Raw genomic sequence first — 20,171 nt, 5'->3', positions numbered from 1 at the left:
TTTTAATACTGAGTCTAGCAGAGTATCTAAATCATGGTTATGCCAGTTATGTATTGCCTATGCTCCAAATCCATTCTTCTTTGCCACATTTTGTGACACTGGAGCTGGACCCTCCTTTGCCAGCTGATGCAACTTCAGGTTTGTCAGCAGAGGGCACTGGAGGGACACTGCGAGAGGAAGGGGCTTTTCTTCGGGGTTATCATGCTTCTCTTCTTGCTCCTGTGACACAGTGGCCAGGGGCAGCTTCCTGAGGGAGACCTAGTGGTCCACAACCCCAGCAAGTTGCTTCCGGAGAGTTTCGCTGGTGCTGCAGTGGGAAGCTCCTGGAAGCACTGCAGTGAGGTCCTCCCCTGGCCTGTGGGCCACAGCCATACCTTCTCCCATGAAGTCTGCATCTCATCCTCGAGAGGAGACCAGCTCTCAAGTTTGTTCCTTCCTTGAGTGCTTTCCTAAGCCTTGGGGATACTACCTGCTTCCCTACACCTGCTGTTCCAAGATTCTTTAGAGAGCTCTTTACCCCTCTTAGTAGTTAACCATTCTTCCCATTAAAGTTTCTCCACTCACTGCCCTGGCCGGTTTTGTTCAATGGTTAGGGTGTCAGCCCATGGACCAAAGGGTTGCAGGTTCGATTCCCGGTCAAGGGCACGTACCTGGGTTGCAGGTTTGATCCCTGGCCTCCTGTATGCAGGAAGCAACATCAATATTTTTTTCTCTCTCTCTACCCCCCGCTTTCCTTTCTTCCTCCCTTCAACTCCCTCTAAAAATCAATAGAAAAAGAGTACCCTTGGGTGAAGATTGACACACATACACTCACAAAAAATTTCCCCATTCAAATTGTTGGTGTGGTTTCTATCTCCTGATTGGACCCTGACTGACACAGTGGTAGACACTCAATAAATGATTAATGGATGGATGCGTTAGTGAGGGAACTGAGAAAAGAGGCTTCATTTTCACTTTATTGATGCTGACTGTTCTGGAGGTCTAGACCAGTGGTCGGCAAACTGTGCCTCGCGAGCCACATGCGGCTCTTTGTCCCCTTGAGTGTGGCTCTTCCACAAAATACCACGGCCTGGGCGAGTCTATTTTGAAGAAGTGGCGTTAGAAGAAGTTTAAGTTTAAAAAATTTGGCTCTCAAAAGAAATTTCAATCGTTGTACTGTTGATATTTGGCTCTGTTGACTAATGAGTTTGCCAACCACTGGTCAGACTGTTCAGAGTAGCTCTCTGCCCCTGTCAGACTCTTACCAGAAGTTCAGGTTGCTTGGGAGTTACACATTTTCAAGCAATCTATAAAATCCATGCTCTTCTTCACTTCAATTAAACATCATGTGACAGATTCCAGTAGCACCAATTTTTCCTATCTGCACAGCTGTCCTGGATTTGGGATTTTGTCCCATATTATGAGAAACAATCTGGCCAGCCCTAAAACCTGCGCCACTTCCCAGGTCAGAGTCAAGGCTTCTAATGCGGTGTTCTATTTTGAGAAAGCCATAGATTTTACCATTCATGTCTACAGGAAATTGCTGAATTCTTAACAGTTGACATTCCCAGGCTACAAATAGTCCTACTTTTACAATGCTCACAAAACAAGTTAGTATATAACAACATTCCTGTAACTTATTGTGGAGAAAATGTTTTGGGCTAAGGCATATTAATCTTACATCTTGCCCTTATGTATCTCTCCGTCAGATCAAAAAAAAAAAAGTTTTCCTAAGGCAGGAAAATATGAAAATCACAATGAAGTGTGTCTCTGTGATGATTTGCACAAATCGCCTGCCTACAGCTACCCCCCCGCCCCCCCCCGCCCCCACCACCCCAAACACAGCAGCCAAGTGACCCAATCCTGAAGCTGAACACAGTTACACACAGGGAATGCCCAACCCTTCATTAAGGTTGTTAGAAAAGCACATCAAAGACACGGTGAGGCTTTGCTTGTTTATGTAATAAAACAGACACCAATGTTTAGCTGCTGAATGTGTAAATTTAGCCTGTGTGATAGTGGGAAGCTAAGGGAGAAGGAAGAAAATTGGGAAATACCTCCTCCTCACATCACAAACATCCTAGACCCATCAGAAGACCCCCAAACCAGATCCTGCAATATATGCATTTCATAAAGCAAAACCACCCTCTAGCTTCAGGCCATGTGTGACCTGGTTTCTCTTTTTAATTTTTTAACGAGGGCAGAAAGCTAACGGTGTAGTATATCACAGTCAATATGTCAACCGCAAAGTGGGTACAATATTACAGAAGGATCCCATAGTCGTTAAGTAAATTTCCCTTCTAACTTGAGAGAATATTGGGTGAATCCCTGGAATCTAGAGCACCTGCTGTCAGATCCCCACACCTCAGGTTCTGAGTTCTTGAGATTTTAGAGTCAATTTTAAGTACAATGGCAAAGGGAGTTTCTTTCTAGGGGTGGAGGACAGGTTTAAGGAGCAGAGTAGGGAGGGCGAGCACCACTCTTTATGAGTTGTCATTTTAATTTGAACAGTTGTCAAACCCCTAGTAATTTTGAAATGGAGAACATACAAATCCCACTGCTTGGTTGGGCTTAAGCATTCCTACATTGCACTACTGTTCCTGAAAATAATTTCTGTTAATTTGTGAAAGTGCAGTTGAAGGCATATCTTTGTTTGACGTGTCATTATTCCTATACTTGTTAATATATCAACCCCTAGTGCTAAGGGTTCAGGATTGCCCTCCCCTGCCCACCCCATGGCTGACAGGACATCTCCCAGAAAGATATGAAAAGTGATGACTTCATTTCTGTTTTTCTCTTTGTGGCCAACTCACCCATAAGAGGCCAATGCTCATCTACCCTAAGCCCCTCAAACATTTAGGGCATGGAATTACTCCTTTTAGTTGATTGAGCAAAGATGATAATTTTTAAATCCCTGGCTGGCTAAGATACATTCCAGTAGTAATGGCATTTATCTTATGACTGAGTCATGGATGGTAAAGCCTCTTCTTTGGGTAGATAATAGGGGAGATAAAAAGGTTATTTCCAGAAAGTGACGGAGGCTGGTTTTCTAGCCTTTTTTCTGGCTCGGTCTACTTTTCATGTCTTATTTAGAAACTAGAGGCCTGATGCACGAAATTTGTGCACAGGGGTGGGGTGTCCCTCAGCCCAGCCTGAGCCCTCTCACAATCCGGGACCCCTCGAGAGAAGTCTGACTGCCGGTTTAGGCCTGATTGGGCCTAAATCAGCAGTCGGACATCCCTCTCGTAATCCGGGACCCCTCGCTCCTAACTGCCCACCTGCTCACTCCTTACCTCTTGGCTCGCTGCTCCTTAGTGCTGCCGTGGAGGCGGGAGAGGCTCCTGCCACCACCCCTGGGCTCACCAGCTGTGAGCCGGGCTTCTGGCTGAGCAGTGCTCCAGCTGTGGGAGCGCACTGACCACCAGGGGGCAGCTCCTGCATTGAGCATCTGCCCCCTGGTGGTCAGTGTGCATCATAGTGACCAGTCATTCTCGTCGTTCTGCCATAACAGTCAGTGGGCTTTTATTATATAGATGGTTGTGAAGTAGGAATTTTGGGGGGAAAACGAAGAAATGACATGAAGATTGTAGGAGTTAGGGAGGGAATGGCCCAAAATGATGACAATTCCAAAGGAGAGTTAAAGTCCCCAGGGCTGTGAGAGCAGAAATCTGCCAGGACCAGCAGTAGAGGCAGCAGCAGTATCTGTGGAATCTGCGATAGTGCATTCATTTTGCATGATTCGCAGCAAACCAGCTAAGAGAATTCACCGAACCCTTAGGACAGATGGTTTCTGGGCAGCAGGATGTTTCCTTGTCTTGTTTCTTCAAGAACAAACTGTGTCTTTGAAAACACTGACATCATCGCATAGGATTCTAATTGAGTCTCCTTGTCTTTGGGAAGGAGCATGTTTACTTTAAGCCACGTTTCAAACTTTCATTGTGACCCAAACTGTTGTGTCCCAATTTAATTGATCTTGACCAGCATATTTTAGTGGAATGTAATAGAAAAACCTGAGTGCATCTCATATATGTAGCTTTGTGACATTTTTTGTTTCAGTTGTAAGTATGTACAGAGTATGTATGTGCTGGGTTGTGATGGGAAAAGTCATTCTTAGTGTGGATCAAGCTCTAAAAGGGAGAAAAATACTGCTTTAGGCAACTTGAAAAAGAAACAAAGGGATTGATTGTGGTGTGTAATTAGCAGAATGAGCAAACACTGCTCATCTTTTGTTGTTGTTAATCCTCACCTGAGGATATTTTCCCATTGATTTTTAGAGAGAGTAGAAGGGAGGGGGAGAGACAGAGAAAAACATCGTCAGAGAGACACATCAATTGGTTGCCTCCCACATGCACCCCAACCGGGGCGAGGGATCAAGCCTGTAACCAAGGTACATGCCTTTGACCGGAATTGAACCCGGGGGTCCTTCAGTCCGTGGGCCAACGCTCTTACCCACTTAGCCAAGCCGACTAGGGCTGCTCACCTTGCTTTTATTGGTTCACATGCATGTGTGCGTGTGCACATGTGTAAGTGCAAGTGTGTATGTGCGTGTACATACATGTGAGTGAGTGTGCATGTGTGTGATCTGATTCTGCCATGATGTTTAGGCAACTGAACTTTCTCCTAAGAATAAGGAATTATACGATTCAGAAGTTTAAGGAGACATTGCTTAGCATGATAATTTCAGAAAATCTGCTGGGGAAATCGATGATCTCACATTAAGGCTCTTGAGATGTAAGAGATGCGCCTCTGACCATTGACTTAAAGTTGTAAATACATCCTTGAATTTTTTTCACGTGACGGTACCTTTGCCTAAGCATAAGCTGGTCAACTCTACAATAGGTAGGAGCGTAATTTTGCATGACTTATACTATGAAGCTAAAGTGTCCACTGAGTTACTTATAGTGCCTGGCTCTTCAGGGGGAAAATTTCCTGAATATATTTCTCTAATGGGTCCCTAGGAAAGCACCAGTATTGCCTTAGGTTTCCAAACAAAATGAAAAATGTTGCTGCCTTACCTTTTCCTATCAACCTTAAAGTTTCTGGTGAAAGAGCAGCCACACCTCAGGGATGCCAGGGAAGTCCTTCCATAGGGAGATGAGTCACCGTGAGGCAGAGAAACTCAGAGACATTATTACCTATTAGAACATTTATTAATACTTGTAAGGTGCAAAAACATAAAAATAAAAAGAGACAGTGATGTAAAATGACAGGCATCTTCTTCATCAAAGGTCTGCTTTGCAGCCCAGGATGGTCTCGGCATCGTGTTCTACAAGGCTGAGGGCTTGGGCTCCATCGCCTCCGACGCAGAGCAAGTACCTGATCTTCAGTAATACAAGATGCTCTGGTCAGTTTTTGTAAGTGCACACTGTTGGCCATAGGAGGCTTGGCTATCATCCATTCCAAGGAAACAGATCACCACCACCTCCACCAGCACCAAACAACCCCGAGCACATACACTCCTGATGCTTTGTACAGAATGTCAGGCAACTCATAACAGTTGGCCTGAAGGTGAACCCACATGAGAGGCATGTGACAGGCAGAGGGCCACAAAACTGACTCCAGGAAGAGAGAGAGCAGCAGGGATGCTCCATGTCTAAGGAACTAGAGCGTGTTCAGATGGAGTGGGGAACTGCTAACCACTCGCTTCCTACCAGATCTGACAGGCTCTTTGCACGACATGGTCTTACAGGTGCAAATGTTAGGTTTACCTTGCCATGTCCTCTGACACTTTGATAGGGGCTTATCTTGTGCTGGGGGTTGCTAATTCGTCCCAAACCTGGGTTTCTGGGACTGTTTATTCAGCAGGAACCTACAAAAGTCTGTTTTTACTTGATGGGTGGAAATGAATCCACAGCATCTTTCATCATGCATCTAATGCCCTGGAGAGAATACAGCAGCAAACCAGGCAGACAAGGTGCTTTGAGGCCTCAGTACCCCGTACAGTGCCAGGCGCACAGTGGCACTTAAGTATTCATTGAACGAATACACGAGTGATGACTGGCCTGTGGGGGTCGAGGTCACAGTAGTGTTTCTTCTACAATGCTTTGGGTCTCTGAAACCACAGACATCTGCCTCACCTGTTAGCAACAGTATTTACATTTTCTTGGCCAATGTTATACTTGAATTTGATTCACACTAAAAATTATGGACCGTTATAAATATCTTGGATTTCCTCTCTGGGTACCCTTTTCTGGCCAAATCTTCATAGTAAATAGATGTTAAGCCACACTGTACTATCCCCAACTTGCCTGCAAAGATTTACTAATATGAAATGGAATCATCTTATCCAAGTTACAAAAAAAAAAAAAAAAAAAAAATCATGCAATCGTTTTGCTGTAGAAACAAACGCAGGATGGTATTATTCACAATCGTTTTAACCTGGTTCAGTTCTCAATTCCACTACTGCTTCGAACCTTCACAAATTGTCATTTTTCTTCCATTCTCCATATGACGGAATTGTTTTTCAATTAATAATCACTTCCATTCCTTATAAAACATTGAGCTAACACTCTCCTCAGTTTTCATTCACAATTATCACATCATTGCTTAAGAAATTCCCATTTTCAAGAAAAATGTCTAACAGCACAGTGGGAAATAAAGGAAAATCTCATTTTACAGGTAAATGGAGTATAAGTGGTAGATAATTGAGTAGCTTATACATCGTATCCTATTATTGTCATTCTCAGTGGCTGGATGCTAATCAGTTTAACTGCCTTTGCGCTATATATTTTTTAATGTGATTAAAACATACAGTCTCACAGTAAATTTAAATGGCGTATTAAAGGCATTTACAGGGCAACGGTATCATATGTCAAAGATGAATGGTGTTTCTAATTTGCTAGCCACTTGGGTCAGGTTTACTTTAAGCAGGAAGCATATTTATACAAGTAATCGTAACACAAATGGTCTCTTGGGAAAAGCTGTTGGTGAGGGTTTAACATTTTTGAAGTATGCTTTTGTTTATCTTCTAAATGGGCATTTTATAGGCAATGGGCCAAAGCGCCTTAAATACATGCTCCTTAACAACTGCGCGGATGTGCCTGAATGCTACAGTGTTTTTAAGGATGAGGAGCGGGGGCGGGGGTGGGAAGGTTGAGCCACCTTCATTTGACTGTCATTCTTTCAGGACCACAACTTAACGTATGGTGGGCGGCAGCTGCAGCATCGACACCTGGAGCTTGTTAGAAATGCCAAAACCGCACTCCAGTCCCATTGAACCAGAATCTACATTCAAACAAGCTCCCCCATACGGATCATGAGCACTGCCCTGGGACCCCAAAGCCTCTGCCCCGAGGTGGCCAAGCACACCTCCTGGCGTCCCTTTCTCTTTCTTTCTCACTTCTAGAATCATCCTCCTTAGAGGACAACCACGCCTCGGCCCCGTTCCCCTTTCTTTTCCATCACTCCCACACCCTCTCCCAGGACCCAAATGAATTTCCCAACATCCGATGCCCTTGAATCAAGAACCCACTTCTCATGCTGGCCACCTGACATCACCCAGGGGCTCCCTGTTGCCTAATCACCTTCGGAAAGTCAGGGCATTGTCAGGACTTTCCGGGCGCTGCGTTCATCTGCTCTCCCGTGCCCGAGCCCCCCATCCTCCATCGATTCCGCACTGAGATCCCTTCCTTCTCAGCCGTCCACCAGCATGCGGTCTCCCCTTGCCAGTGTAATCCCTTCCATTCTCGTGAAAGGACTTCTTCATCCCTGTTTCTACTCGGGGGGCACTGCCTTCCTCTAACCTAGCCATCAGCTTCTCTCTAATATTCGTGGGGGATCGAAAGGATGGAAGGGAGTCCTGCCCGCTGTTTGGGGGAACGGCTGCGGACAGGGTTTCCTCGGTGGAGGGAACCGGATCAGTTACTAAATGACCTGCTCGGCAGCCCCCTGAACACACTTCTCTTGGCCCCACCTTTGCCTTGAGAGGCTCAGACTGCAGCGGGTGCCCAGAGCAACTGGACCTCCAAACCAGACCCAGACCGGCCAGCCAGTTGGCCCCTAGAAGCAATTTGGTCCCCTCTGTTCCAAACTGTGTGGGGGTAAAGGGCTCTGCAAGAAAACGAACTGGGCATTTTAGAAGCGCGTTGCTTACAAAGTCAGGCTCTGGGGCCAGGGGTTAGCGCAGCCAATGGTCAAGGGAACAATCTGGGGTCAGCCGGCGAGGACCCCTTCAGGCTCCTCTGGAGTGGTCAGCACCCAGAACAGATCTCTTTAATCAGAGGAGACTGGCAGGGGGAGAAACAAGATTGCTTTCTGTCCATAATGAGTCCGAGGACCACGCTTGCAGCTTCCGTTCTTCTTGAGCCCAACGAACCAATTCTTTTCTGCGTGCTTCTTGGACGCGTAGGTGTTGTAATGGTTCTCCTCCAGCCTTTCCAGGAACAAACATTCCTCGCTGGGTGTTTGCTACAAAGATGCAACCAAGAGAGAGGAGGACTGTTAGTGAGTGGTTTTAGTCAGGGCTCCTCTGCTTAAAGCTGTGTGGCCTTGGGCAAATTACCCCGGCTCTCTGGGCCTCAGTTTCTTCTTCAGTAACATTGGGATAATAATGGAGCCTATCTTTGGGGATGGTAATGAGGACTTAAAACAGGACCCAGCACATAATGAGCCTTCAGTGCACACCTGCTGTTACTGTAAGGCCCCCTTTCCATTTGTTGTCCTCAGGACCCTATAGTCTGCCCCTGGGGAGATCCTGAATGACTATAGGACCCCAAGAGGGAAGGGGGCTGGGCTTTTGTCTCTGTAGAGGCCTGACACCTAGATAGGCATGGCTGTGAAAAATGTCCCAAACAGGTAAAAGCAGACAGCGATGCAGTGAGGGCTGTTAAGTTTGGACTTAAAGAATAAATGAAAGACTACTAATATTATTTTTCATCCTGGTGATTTTCATTAACAATAGCAGGATGGTACCTTAGCGTTGTTAAGACCATCAATGCTTGCACAAAATGTGCCCTAAGCCCAAAACCTATCCTGAAACCTAACGTGTTTTTTTTTTTTTAAATGAAAATAGCTTTATCTTCTAATATTTATAAAAAGAATTGTACTTTTTAAAACTTAAAATTTTACTTAAGGGGAGGTGGGGGGAAGAGATCAACCAATGAACTCATATGCGTATGTGCATAACCCATGGACACAGACAATGGGGTGGTGAAGGCCTGGGGTGGGAGGTGGGGACAGGATGGGAGAGGTCAATGCCCGGGGCGGGGAGGGGAGAGAAAGGGGACATATGTAATACTTCCAACAATAAAGATTAAAAAATGTTTGTTGTGGGTTTTTTTTTTTTTACTTAAAAGAAAGAAAGAAGAAAAGAATAAAAACCACCCCAAGCCCACCCACCCAGATATAGACAAGGGTTAACAGGCGATAAGCATCCTTCCTCGCATCCTAATGTACGTACGCACAGAGAGTAGATAAGACCGGATGGATATGGACTTAGGATGCTATCAAAATGGCACACTATGTCTGCTGTTTCAAAAACTGGCAATAAGCCTATGAAAACATTCAATCTCACTAGTAAGAAAATGCAAATTTAAAAAATGATTTAACATGTTGGCAATGATATCTGCAAGGAGAAAAAAGACAAGTCTGAGTATTGGTGAGAGTGTAGGAAACACACACTCGCCTGCGCTGTTGGTGAGACGCATTGGTGGAGACTTGCTGAGGGTAGTTTGACAATGTGTATCAAAGGTTTAAATATGCACTACCTTTGACCCAGCAATTTCACTCCTTGGAACAGTTAGGAGATAGTTAGCAAGTGTAAAACTATATTTTCAAGGGTGTTCATTGGATATAATGGTAACAAATTGGAAGCAACCTAAATATGCATAGAAAGGTGATTGGTTAAGTAGGTAGTGTTACATACATACATACATTGGAATCTAATTCAGTTGTAAATTTATTAAGGTGGAAAAGAGATCCAATATATTCAATGGGGCAGTTATTATCAACTAGAGGCCTGGTGCATGAAATTCGTGCACGGGGGAGGGGGTGTCCCTCAGCTCAGCCTGCACCCTCTCCAATCTGGGATCCCTTGAGGGATGTCCAACCACCCGTTTAGGCCCGATCCCACTAAACGGGCGGTCGGACATCCCTCTCAGAATCCAAGACTGCTGGCTTCCAACCGCTCACCTGCATGCCTGCCTGGTTGCCCCTAACCGCTTCTACATGCCAGCCTGATCACCCCCTAACCACTCCCCTGCCAGCCTGATTGATGCCTAACTGCTCCCAGACCAGCCCGATTGCCCCTACCTGCCCTCCCCTGCTGGCCTGGTCACCCCTAACTACCCTCCCCTGCCAGTCTGGTCACCCCTAACTGCCCTCCCCTGCAGGCTTGGTCACACCTATCTGCCCTCCCTTGCCAGCTTGGTCGCCCCTAACTGCCCTCCCCTGCAGGCCTGGTCCCCCCCAACTGTCCTCCCCTGCAGGCCTGGTCCCCCCCAACTGCCCTCCCCAGCAGGCCTGGTCACTCCCAACTGCCCTCCACTGCTGGCCTGGTCACCCCTAACTGCCCTCCCCTGCTGGTCTGGTCGCCCTTAACTATCCTCCCCTGAAGGCCTGGTCCCCCCCAACTGCCCTCCCCTGCTGACCTGGTCTCCCCCAACTGCCCTCCTCTGCTGGCCTGGTCACCCCTAACTGCCCACAACTGCCCTCCCCTGCAGGCCATCTTGTGGTGGCCATCTTGTGTCCACATGGGGGCAGCCATCTTGTGTCTTGGAGTGACAGTTAATTTGCATATTACTCTTTTATTAGATAGGATAATTATTTTTTCACTTGGAATGCATCCATTAGAGAGTGGGAGGAACCCCAGTTATTTGAACTTCCTATTTGTCAGGATTGTAGAAAACATTCATTATATTTGGATAGAAACCAGTTAGGTGTACTAAAATACTTATGCTGTATATTGACTTGGCTCCAATTCCAAGTCGCAGAGTCTCTATAGTATCTCTTCCCCCACAGTGGTTGGGGAGCCCCTTTCTGTTGTGCAGTGTTCTCTGTTTGTGGGCACCTTTGCCTATGAGACTGTAAGCCCTCCTGAGGGAAGAGGTGGGACCTTGTCAGCCCTCTGTCTACAGCAGACTTAGAACCTTGCAAGTAACAGGTGCTCGCCAATGAGGTGGTGCACTGAATTGGACTCCTGAGATCAGGCAGAGGCCTCAGGAAAGTTATCTTTGATTAGCAAGGAACTCCGTAACAGGAAGCACGCTGCTGCTTATTCGTCTGCGGTCTAGAGCAGTGACAACGGGGTGAGACACTGGGTCACTTTAGAATAGTGGTCAGCAAACTGCGGCTCGCGAGCCACATGCGGCTCTTTGGCCCCTTGAGTGTGGCTCTTCCACAAAATACCACGGCCTGGGCGAGTCTATTTTGAAGAAGTGGCGTTAGAAGAAGTTTAAGTTTAAAAAATTTGGCTCTCAAAAGAAATTTCAATCATTGTACTGTTGATATTTGGCTCTGTTGACTAATGAGTTTGCCGACCACTGACTTTAGAACAAGGTGGGACATAGATGTAATAGTTAATTGGGTGACTCTGATGCCTCTAAAGGAACTTACCCAGACATTGGTGTTCGATGCACATTGTCAGGGGCGGGAGGAGGTTGGCAGTTTGGGACCTGTGTGGGTTGCCCACTCCCCCGTAGGGAGGGCTCACCCCATGACACCCCTCAGTGGGCATCAGGCCCCTGTTCTGTGACAAAGTAGAGGACAGCCACACCCCCCACCTGGTATCTCTATTCCACCACAGCAGTAGACACACAGAACAGCTGAGTCAGAGGCTGAGTCAGCAGGCCAAATCGGAGGCGCTGCCTCTGGCCTCCAAACAGGATTTGTCAGCTCTCGTTATGCATCTGGAGCAACGCCAAGGGCCTGGGGGGTGACAGCTGATTCATGGCAATTGTTTTCACTATTTTCTTTTTTATATTTAGCACGCTTTCCTCCCAGTTACATAGGTGACATATACCCACTGGAGAAAATGTGGAAAACACAGGAAGGCATTCACATATTATAAAGTTAGCCTTTTACCACTTCCAGAGATAAGTGAATGAATGTTTTTGGATATAGCCTTTTGAAGTTATTTTTAAAAATAAATATGCCCTTTCCACATACACATAAATTTGTATCAGGATGGACTGATGCAAAAAATCGGTTAATAGTACGAGGCAGAGCTCTGAGATATATTAGAACTTGTCCTTATCAATGGGAAATATAAAAATGTTGAGGCTTCATATATTAAGATCACCTTCTGAATATTTTAGGTGAATTACAGTGACGGCCAGGATGATGGGGGTTGCGGGGGTAGGGGGTGTTTGGAGCCTAGAGAAAATCAGATTTGAGGAGTCTCCCCAATATTTTTATATGAGTAAAAGAAAGTTATAAACATCAAAACTGATTTAAAGGAGGAAAAAGCCATAAAACTAACATATAACCTATGAAATAATGAGGGCAGGGGATGTATAAACTGAATGTCTCATAGCCACTATTGATGGAGCGTCTCCCATGAGCCAGCCACGCCGGTGGGCGCATCTGTTCATTGTCTCCCTGCAGCCTCTCAGCCCTATATGCGGGTGGGTACTGTCCATTACTGTCCTCATCTTAGACAAGGCTCAAAAGGGGAGTAACTTGCCAAAGTGGCAGAGGCATGAGATTCAATTATGAGCCTGCAAGTGAATGACTGGTCAATTGATTTTATTACCAATTGGAAGAACTACCTTAAAACACACACCCTCTGCTCCCTATATAGCAGCCACTGCCTAGCTCCAAACCCTTTAACGTTGTCCCACTTGGTCTGTATTTCAGTAAACAGCTTAGTAGAGGCTACCTATAACTGATGATCCCATCTCCTGACCCCTAGTGGGCAGCATGAAAAAAGCTGAACTGCATTCACATCCCAAATTCTGGCCGATGATGGCTTCAGAGAGGGTTTCCCGTGCCCACTGCCTCTTGACAATTCAATATAAGCTAAAGGGAGCCCCAGACTAATCCTCCCCCCTCTGCACCCCCCCCTCCCCGCTCCGGCTGCCTTCCTGTAGACATGCATCTTAATAAAAAGGAAGAAAGGAGTTTGGCTTGGGCTATGAGTTACAGCCAAGCCTTAATTATCAGTTGTTAGGATACAGAGAAAGGGTCATTGAAACCCAGAAATAATTTCAAGACCTGGGGCCATTGGCTTCAGCTCTCTTTCTCATCAAATTTTTTACCAGAGACACCAGTAAGGGAAAAAAATCAGATTTCCTCTGTTTCTGTTCTTTTCTCACAAAGACTACTATTAACAGAGTCAAACCTATATAAAGCACTAAGCAGAAGAGGGCTGGAGAAGGCGATGCAGAGGATGTTAGCTACTGAATAAATTCTTTGTGCCTCTCGAGGGCAGGGATGTGGTTCATTCACCTTCACATCCCTGTTGGTACCTAACTGTACTTAGACACAGGAGGCATTTGATAAATGTTTGTACAATTGAGCTATTAAATGTTTTATTTAGGAGACCCTTTCAAAGTGTTGTGTGTGGCATGTTCAATACTAGGATCTGGGCTCTGCAGTCCTTATAAAAAGCACAGGGGACACACCTATAACATGTAGTGGGGACTCGAGAAAGATTTCTGGAATGCATGAGTGAAGTGGAGCTAGGTATTCTGGGATGAGTGATGGATGACTTACCAAAATTTCAATCAATGTCTCCTCTATGTGATAATACGCTTGAGTATTTTGAGAGAATACCACAATAAACTCTTTTATGTTTGTGCCTAAAATAAGGCAGGGTAGAGGGCGGGAATCCTACTGGAAAAAAAAATAACAAACAGAGACTAATTGTTGCTTTATAGTGTGTATCACTCAATGTAACAAGATTTCTGGAAACCTCAAACCTTGGCCGAGTCTGGAAGCTTGTCAGCCTCATACTTACTGAGCCGTACAAAAGCCCGTCGGAGTCCATGGCCAAGTACTGGCCACTCTCGGTGCTCTTTATATACACCTCCCCCACGCTTTCCGCACTGAGCTGCAGCTGAACTGGAATAAAAATAACACGAGCAAAAGTAAATAAACACGAGGCCTTTGCCAACAGGGCCTGGCGGCCAGGACAGTTAGCCACGGAAAATTCTGCTCATTCATTTCAGAGCCTCAAGGATGAGCCTCAGATTAATCAAAACATAGAAATACAGTTCCTTTTTCTTTGCCCTCCAAAGAAAGCTGTCCACTGGGAGTTGCGTTCTTGAGAGAAGGAGAGATGAAGCAGGGGTGCCCACCCTTCCCATTTGTTACAAAATCACCCGGGGTGCACTTTTCATGGAGCCTCACTCCTTTCTCTTTCTTTGTCACCTGGAGGGGGCTAACCACGGGAGGCAGCCGCATTCACTTCCCTGGGCTCCTGGTCCCAGCGATGTGGGGTGCTGTAGCGTGGGCAACTGGGCAGCCTGAGTGTGTTCTGCCTCAGTTGTCACCTGCTTTGGGGGTGTCTTTTTACAGCCTGGGCCTTCTAGGAATGGGAGCTGCTTGTGGACAGGTTGAGTCAACCCCCCATCCTCTGAGACAGTCCAATGGGGTAGAGGCAGAGGGAAACCCTGGCTTCTCATTGGGAGAATGACCCACTTACCTGGAATTGCAGGGATACAAAACAGTGGTTCTTACCTGGGGGCGATTTTGGTATTGGGGGCGGGAGGGGGACATTTGGCCATGTGTGGAGACCTTTCTGGTTGTCCCACCTGGAGTGGGATGGTACTATTAGCATCCAGAAGGCAGAAGTTTAGCAGCATCCCACAATGCACAGGGAAGCCCTTCACAATAAGGAATTATTCAGCCCAAAAGGTCACTAGTGCCGAGGTTGAGAAACCTCGAGGTTGAGGGCAAGGATGGGAATTACCCTGAGTTACTCTCTCCCCATTTACACCAACTGCCCACTGCTGGGTACCCAAATGGAGTCCATGTCATCTGATAATCATTTGTCCGTGGTGGCTGTGATGGTTCACACTTGGGAATCAGAATTAATTTTGGACTCTTCTGGACAATTCTTTGGTCATCAAAACCATCGTTATGACTAGGCGTGGAGTCTAGACCAGGGACCAGTGAGCACTCAGTGGTTGCACCAGAGGATGAGCTGGCCTCTCTGAGGCTCAGCTTTGTCAGAGGCCAAGGGGCAGGGGGAGCTGGAAAGAGCACAGGGCTTTGGTTGGCCCATGTAGACCCCTCATTACTTTTTCTTTATTTTCCCTTTTTATTTAATTTCTTTGAATAAGAATTATATTCCCATGTTTCAAATCTGGAAACAATATACGAGGAGACCGTGAAAGGTCTCCCCCACCCCGTCCTAGCCTCCCATTTGCAACCCATGGGGATACAGCAGTAAACAGGACAGATGAGGCCCTTGTCCTTCCTCCCAGAACCTTCTCCTAAGGAGACAAAGGCAACAAGGAAACCCCTCCTAGATATATTTTAGGTGAATCCTACTACTCACATTTGGTGCATATATGAGCAAATACATGTTTTGTCTCCTGCCTTTTTTTTTTTTTTTTTTTTTTTACACAAGTGGTAAGATACTAGACACACAGTTCTGCAGGTTGGGTTTTTGTTTGGTTGGTTGGTTGATTTCCAGCTTAACAACTAATTGGAAATCTTTCCATTTCAATACTGAAGGATTTAACCTCACTCTTTTTTTTTTTACCAGTTGAATTGTGTTCCATTATGTGGCTATACCACGACCATTTAACCACTTCCCTGTTAACATGCCTGTATTTTCTCATGTCCCTCTGTTTCCACTTCAAGGGGGATACATAGTTACATTACCCTATTGAAGATGCAATTTTCTTGTTCCTGGAAGTCTTTGCTAGAGACTCAGGTAAATGTAGTTTATCTAATTCATAGGAAGGAAAATGGAAGCCACCGACCTTCTTTCCCTCAGGTCCTCCTAACTTCAGTTAGCTCTGAGAGAACAGGTCAAAGGGTCTCCCCTGTGACCGGGGCCCTCCCTGTTCTAGCTTCAGATCACACCACTCGCTTCATCCATCAACTCCTTCAACACACCCAGCTCTTTGCCACTTCAGGATCTCTGCACGTGCTCTACCCTATGTCTGGCACCTTCTTCGCCCTGATACTCCATAAAGTTGGTCCTTCTCCTCTTCCAGGCCTCAGCCTAACACCCTCTCCTCAGAGAGGGCTTTCCCACCCAAATACCCTATGACACTCTATGATACCCTTCCCAACCCCCACCTCACTATTCCTGCCACTGCCACTGCCACCTTGGTCCCCACATCATCATCTCTTTCTGCCCCTTGTTGTTGTTTTTTTCCATGACACTTTATACAAAGTACAATTTTTTAAATTACTTAGAGGGTTACTCATTTATTTCTACCTCCCCAGGAGAATGTGCAGAAATCTTGTGTGGGAGAAAGGGCAGGGCTCTTGTCTGTCCTGTTCCCAACTAGGTCTCCAGCACCTCAGGCAGTGCCCTGCCCTCTGGGGACAGCCAGTATATATTTGTTGAATGAATAATGTTTTGCTAATATTTGCAGAGGCGACTCTGCTGGTCCATTACCAATAAGCTGTGAGCTTTGAATTATGTTTCCAACAACGCCTTGTAGAGTGAAGTAAGACGGGACCAAGTTGAGAGTTGTGAGGCTCAAGGCTTCTACCACCCACCCTCCGTGTGACCTTGGCCAAGCTATTTAACCTCTAGGCCACAGTCTCCTTACCAGTAAAATGAGAGGTATATGGATTCAGTCTCTACAGTTTCCCTAGCTCTAACTGTCTATGAAGCAAGTAAATATGGTTGATAGCAATTGGCAATAAAAAGGAACAAAGTACTGATGCATGCCACAACGTGGATGAACCTTGAAAACATGCTAAGTGAAAGAAGCCAGTCACAAAGGACCACGGATTTTGTGATTCCATGTGAATGAAATGTCCAGAATAGGGAAACGCATAGAGACAGGAAGTAGATGGTGGTAGCCAGGGACTGGGGAGGGGAGTGGGGAGAGAGAAGGGAGAATTATGGTTAGGGGGTAAAGGGCTTCTTTCTGAAGTGACAAAAATGTTCTCAAATTGATTGGGGAGATGGTTGAATACTCTGAATATAAGAAAAACAACTGAATTGTTCACGTGAAATGGGTGAATTGTATGGTATGTGAGTTTAATCTCAATAAAGCATTTAAATGAATTCCCCGCGTTCTCATTTATGGTTTTCAGAGAGCTTGCTATCAATTTCTCAGCATAATCCCGTATGTTTGAGAGAGACCAAAGGAGGGGGATAACCACTTATTGCAGCTACAAGGTGCCAGGCAGCGAGCATCCTAGTGTCACATTAGAGTGTGGGCTCCATAGTCAAACTGCATGGATTTAGATTCTGGCTCGGCTGGGTGTTAGCTGGGTGTTAGCTCTGTTTCCTTATCTATAATGACAGAACCTGCTTCATGGGGTTGTGAGGATGAAATGATCCAATGCATGGAAAGTGCCCAGTACTAACTGTTGTTTTCACTGTGCTTAGGTGACTTCATCGCTCCTCACAGCATCCCCTGGAGGAAGGTGTCACTGGCTCTGTCCTACAGGTGAGAAGACTTAAGCTTGGTTGCAGCATGGTTTATCCAATGTGATACTTATAATCAGGGGTAAAACCATGACCCAGGTCTAAGCATTCCAAGTATCCTGCTTTATCCTCTCTTTCATAAAACACATTGAGCTCCAGATCTGGGAAACATTTGTCCAAATGAAGCTGTACTCACTCCCCTCATGGACTCCCTTGTGTTCAGGGTCAGACGTGTACAAGATAGCGGTGGTCATCCATGACAATTTGTAGCCATAGCACATGGAGTGACGTTCGTCCCTGGGACTTTTTTTCCATCGAGCATCTCCGTTTGTCGGTATTTAGTTAAACACATTATAGGTGCAACAGAAACCCCAAGGGGCAAATCCTTTGAGGCAATCAAAGAAGATGTTTTCTTAAAATAGACTTTATCTTTCAGAGCAGTGTTAGGTTCACGGCAAAATTGAGCGGAAGGTACAGAGATTTCCCATATACCCCCTGCCCCGCAAATGCATAGCCTCCACCACGATCAACGTTCCCCACCAGAGTGGTACATTTGTCACGACGGATGAACCTGCATTGACACATTGTTGTCACCTAGGAAGATTTTATAAAGCTCTTGGTTTCCTAGTTCATTTCTGTTCTATGCCTTAGATAGTTCCCATTCATCTTGCTGTGGGGTGAGCGAGTTGACTCTGCCGTCTGTGGAGTCCCCTTCTGGCTGTGTAAAGGCCTCACAGAGCATGAGCCAGCGCTGCTTGGCACACGAGCCAGTTCTCAGCCATGAGCCCCAGCACCAGGGTTGTTACACTGGTGAGAGTTCGTCTCAAGAGTTTCCTCTGTAAATATTATTTCTCCAGGATGTCCAAGTTTCATAGCTCATTTTCACTGAATTTCTTTCTGGCTAAGTTTCCTAAACATATATCCTTCTGCAAGCAGGGCTGGCAGGAAGGAGTAACACCCAGCCCGAGCTGCTCGTGTAACCGACTAGGTGTCCAGCTCCCTAGTGTGACTTCATTCCAGTTTTCCAAGCCTACATCCTCCTGCAGTTGCTGCCAAGGAAGAGTGGGAAGGAGAGAGCATGAGAAAGGGGCTCAGAAAGAGGGAGGAGCTGGCCACACAGCCTGGCTGTAGCCAACGGGAGCTCCTCCCTCTTGGAGCCAAGGGGAAAGCCATTCAGTTAGCACGTATTCATTAACCTTCTGTGGTGTGCTGGGAACTGAGCTCAATGCCAGACAACGGCCCTGCCTTCAGGAGCTGGTGCCCAGTTAGGGGTACAGATGACCCTGTGAATGATAAAGCAACACAATAGCAAAAAAACCACTTGTTTTTTTAGCTAAAAGCAAACAAAAGTACAGCAACTACAACAAAAACTATCCCCTTTTCTTTCATTTATATATATACTAGAGGCCCGGTGCATGAATTCATGCACAGGTGGGGTCCGGCCGGCACCAAATGGAGCCGATCGGGCCAGGCCGGCCGGGGGGGTGGGAGGGGCCCCGGGTGGTTGGCAGGCCTGCCCCACCCCCTGGTCAAACTCCTGGTCTAGGGGACAATTTGCATATTACTCTTTTATTATATAGGACAGTGGTTCTCAACCTTTCTAATGGCCGCGACCCTTTAATACAGTTCCTCATGTTGTGGTGACCCCCAACCATAAAATTATTTTCGTCGCTACTTCATAACTGTAATTTTGCTACTGTTATGAATCGTAATGTAAATATCTGTGTTTTCCGATGGTCTTAGGCGACCCTGCTAGCGGTTCTCAACCTGTGTGTCGCAACCCACAGGTTGAGAACCGCTGCTGTAGAGCCTAAGACCATTGGAAAATACAGATATTTACATTACAATTCATTAACAGTAGCAAAATTACAGTTATGAAGTAGCGACGAAAATAATTTTATGGTTGGGGGTCCCCACAACATGAGGAACTGTATTAAAGGGTCGCGGCCATTAGAAAGGTTGAGAACCACTGATATAGGATATAATTTTCTTTCAAGGAGAAGCAGAAAATAATATACAGTGAAAAGAGCAAATTACAAAATAATATTTAGCCCTGGCTAGTGTGGATCAGTTGGTTGGGCGTTTGTCCCATGCACCAAAAGGTTTCCTGTTCAATTTCCAGTTAGGGCACATGCCCAGGTTGCGGCTCAATCCCTGGTAGGGGGCGTGCAGGAGGCAACCGATTGATGTTTTGCTCTCAAATTGATGTTTTTCTCCCTCTCCCTCTCCCTTTCTCTCTCTATAAAAATAAAAAAATATATATTTTTTAAAAATAATATTTATAGTAAATCCTTAATGAAAATTTTATGAAAAATACAAACCAATGTGCATAGCTCATGAATATATAGGGAGTAAAATAGAAAAATGTGCCCCAGTACAGACCAAGTTCATACAGCTCTGGGAAGGATGAGAAGGATAAGACTGGGGAGGGGAGTAGAGGGAACTTGCCCTGCATCCTGACTCTTCATTTCCTTTGTTTGTTTGTTAATCCTCACCCAAGGATATTTTTCCATTGACTTTTTGGAGAGAATGGAAGGGAGGGGAAGAGACAGAGAGAGAAACATCGATGTGAGAGAAACACATCGATTGGTTGCCTCCCCATGTGCCTGGACAGAGGCCAGGGATTGAGCCTGCCACCGAGGTATGTGCTCTTGACCAGAATTGAACCCAAGACCCTTCAGTCCTTGGG

The 20,171-nt window shown here is 46.0% G+C and overlaps 1 protein-coding gene and 1 long non-coding RNA gene across 3 annotated transcripts in view; one reads left to right on the top strand and one right to left on the bottom strand.

Moving 5' to 3' along the window:
- LOC308252421 overlaps positions 1-20,171 on the top strand; it is a 320,170-nt gene that overhangs the window by 233,817 nt on the left and 66,182 nt on the right. Inside the window, exon 3 of the long non-coding RNA XR_013961034.1 lies at positions 17,444-17,504. This is a non-coding gene — a long non-coding RNA (uncharacterized lncRNA). The remainder of the gene's footprint in view (positions 1-17,443; positions 17,505-20,171) is intronic.
- FGF1 (fibroblast growth factor 1) overlaps positions 5,114-20,171 on the bottom strand; it is a 95,301-nt gene continuing 80,243 nt past the window's right edge. For both annotated transcript variants that reach the window (XM_080677056.1, XM_080677055.1), the window contains exons 3-4: positions 13,874-13,977; positions 5,114-8,385 (exon numbers count right to left, since the gene is read on the bottom strand). In XM_080677056.1, coding sequence (XP_080533182.1) covers positions 8,191-8,385; positions 13,874-13,977 — 299 coding nt within the window. In that variant the 3' untranslated portion in view covers positions 5,114-8,190. The remainder of the gene's footprint in view (positions 8,386-13,873; positions 13,978-20,171) is intronic.

Source organism: Plecotus auritus, assembly GCF_963455305.1.
Source record: "Plecotus auritus genome assembly, chromosome: 6".
Classification (NCBI taxonomy): Eukaryota; Metazoa; Chordata; class Mammalia; order Chiroptera; family Vespertilionidae; genus Plecotus; species Plecotus auritus.
The sequence above is the reverse complement of the archived record's forward strand: the minus strand, read 5'-3'. Positions and strand labels throughout refer to the sequence as shown.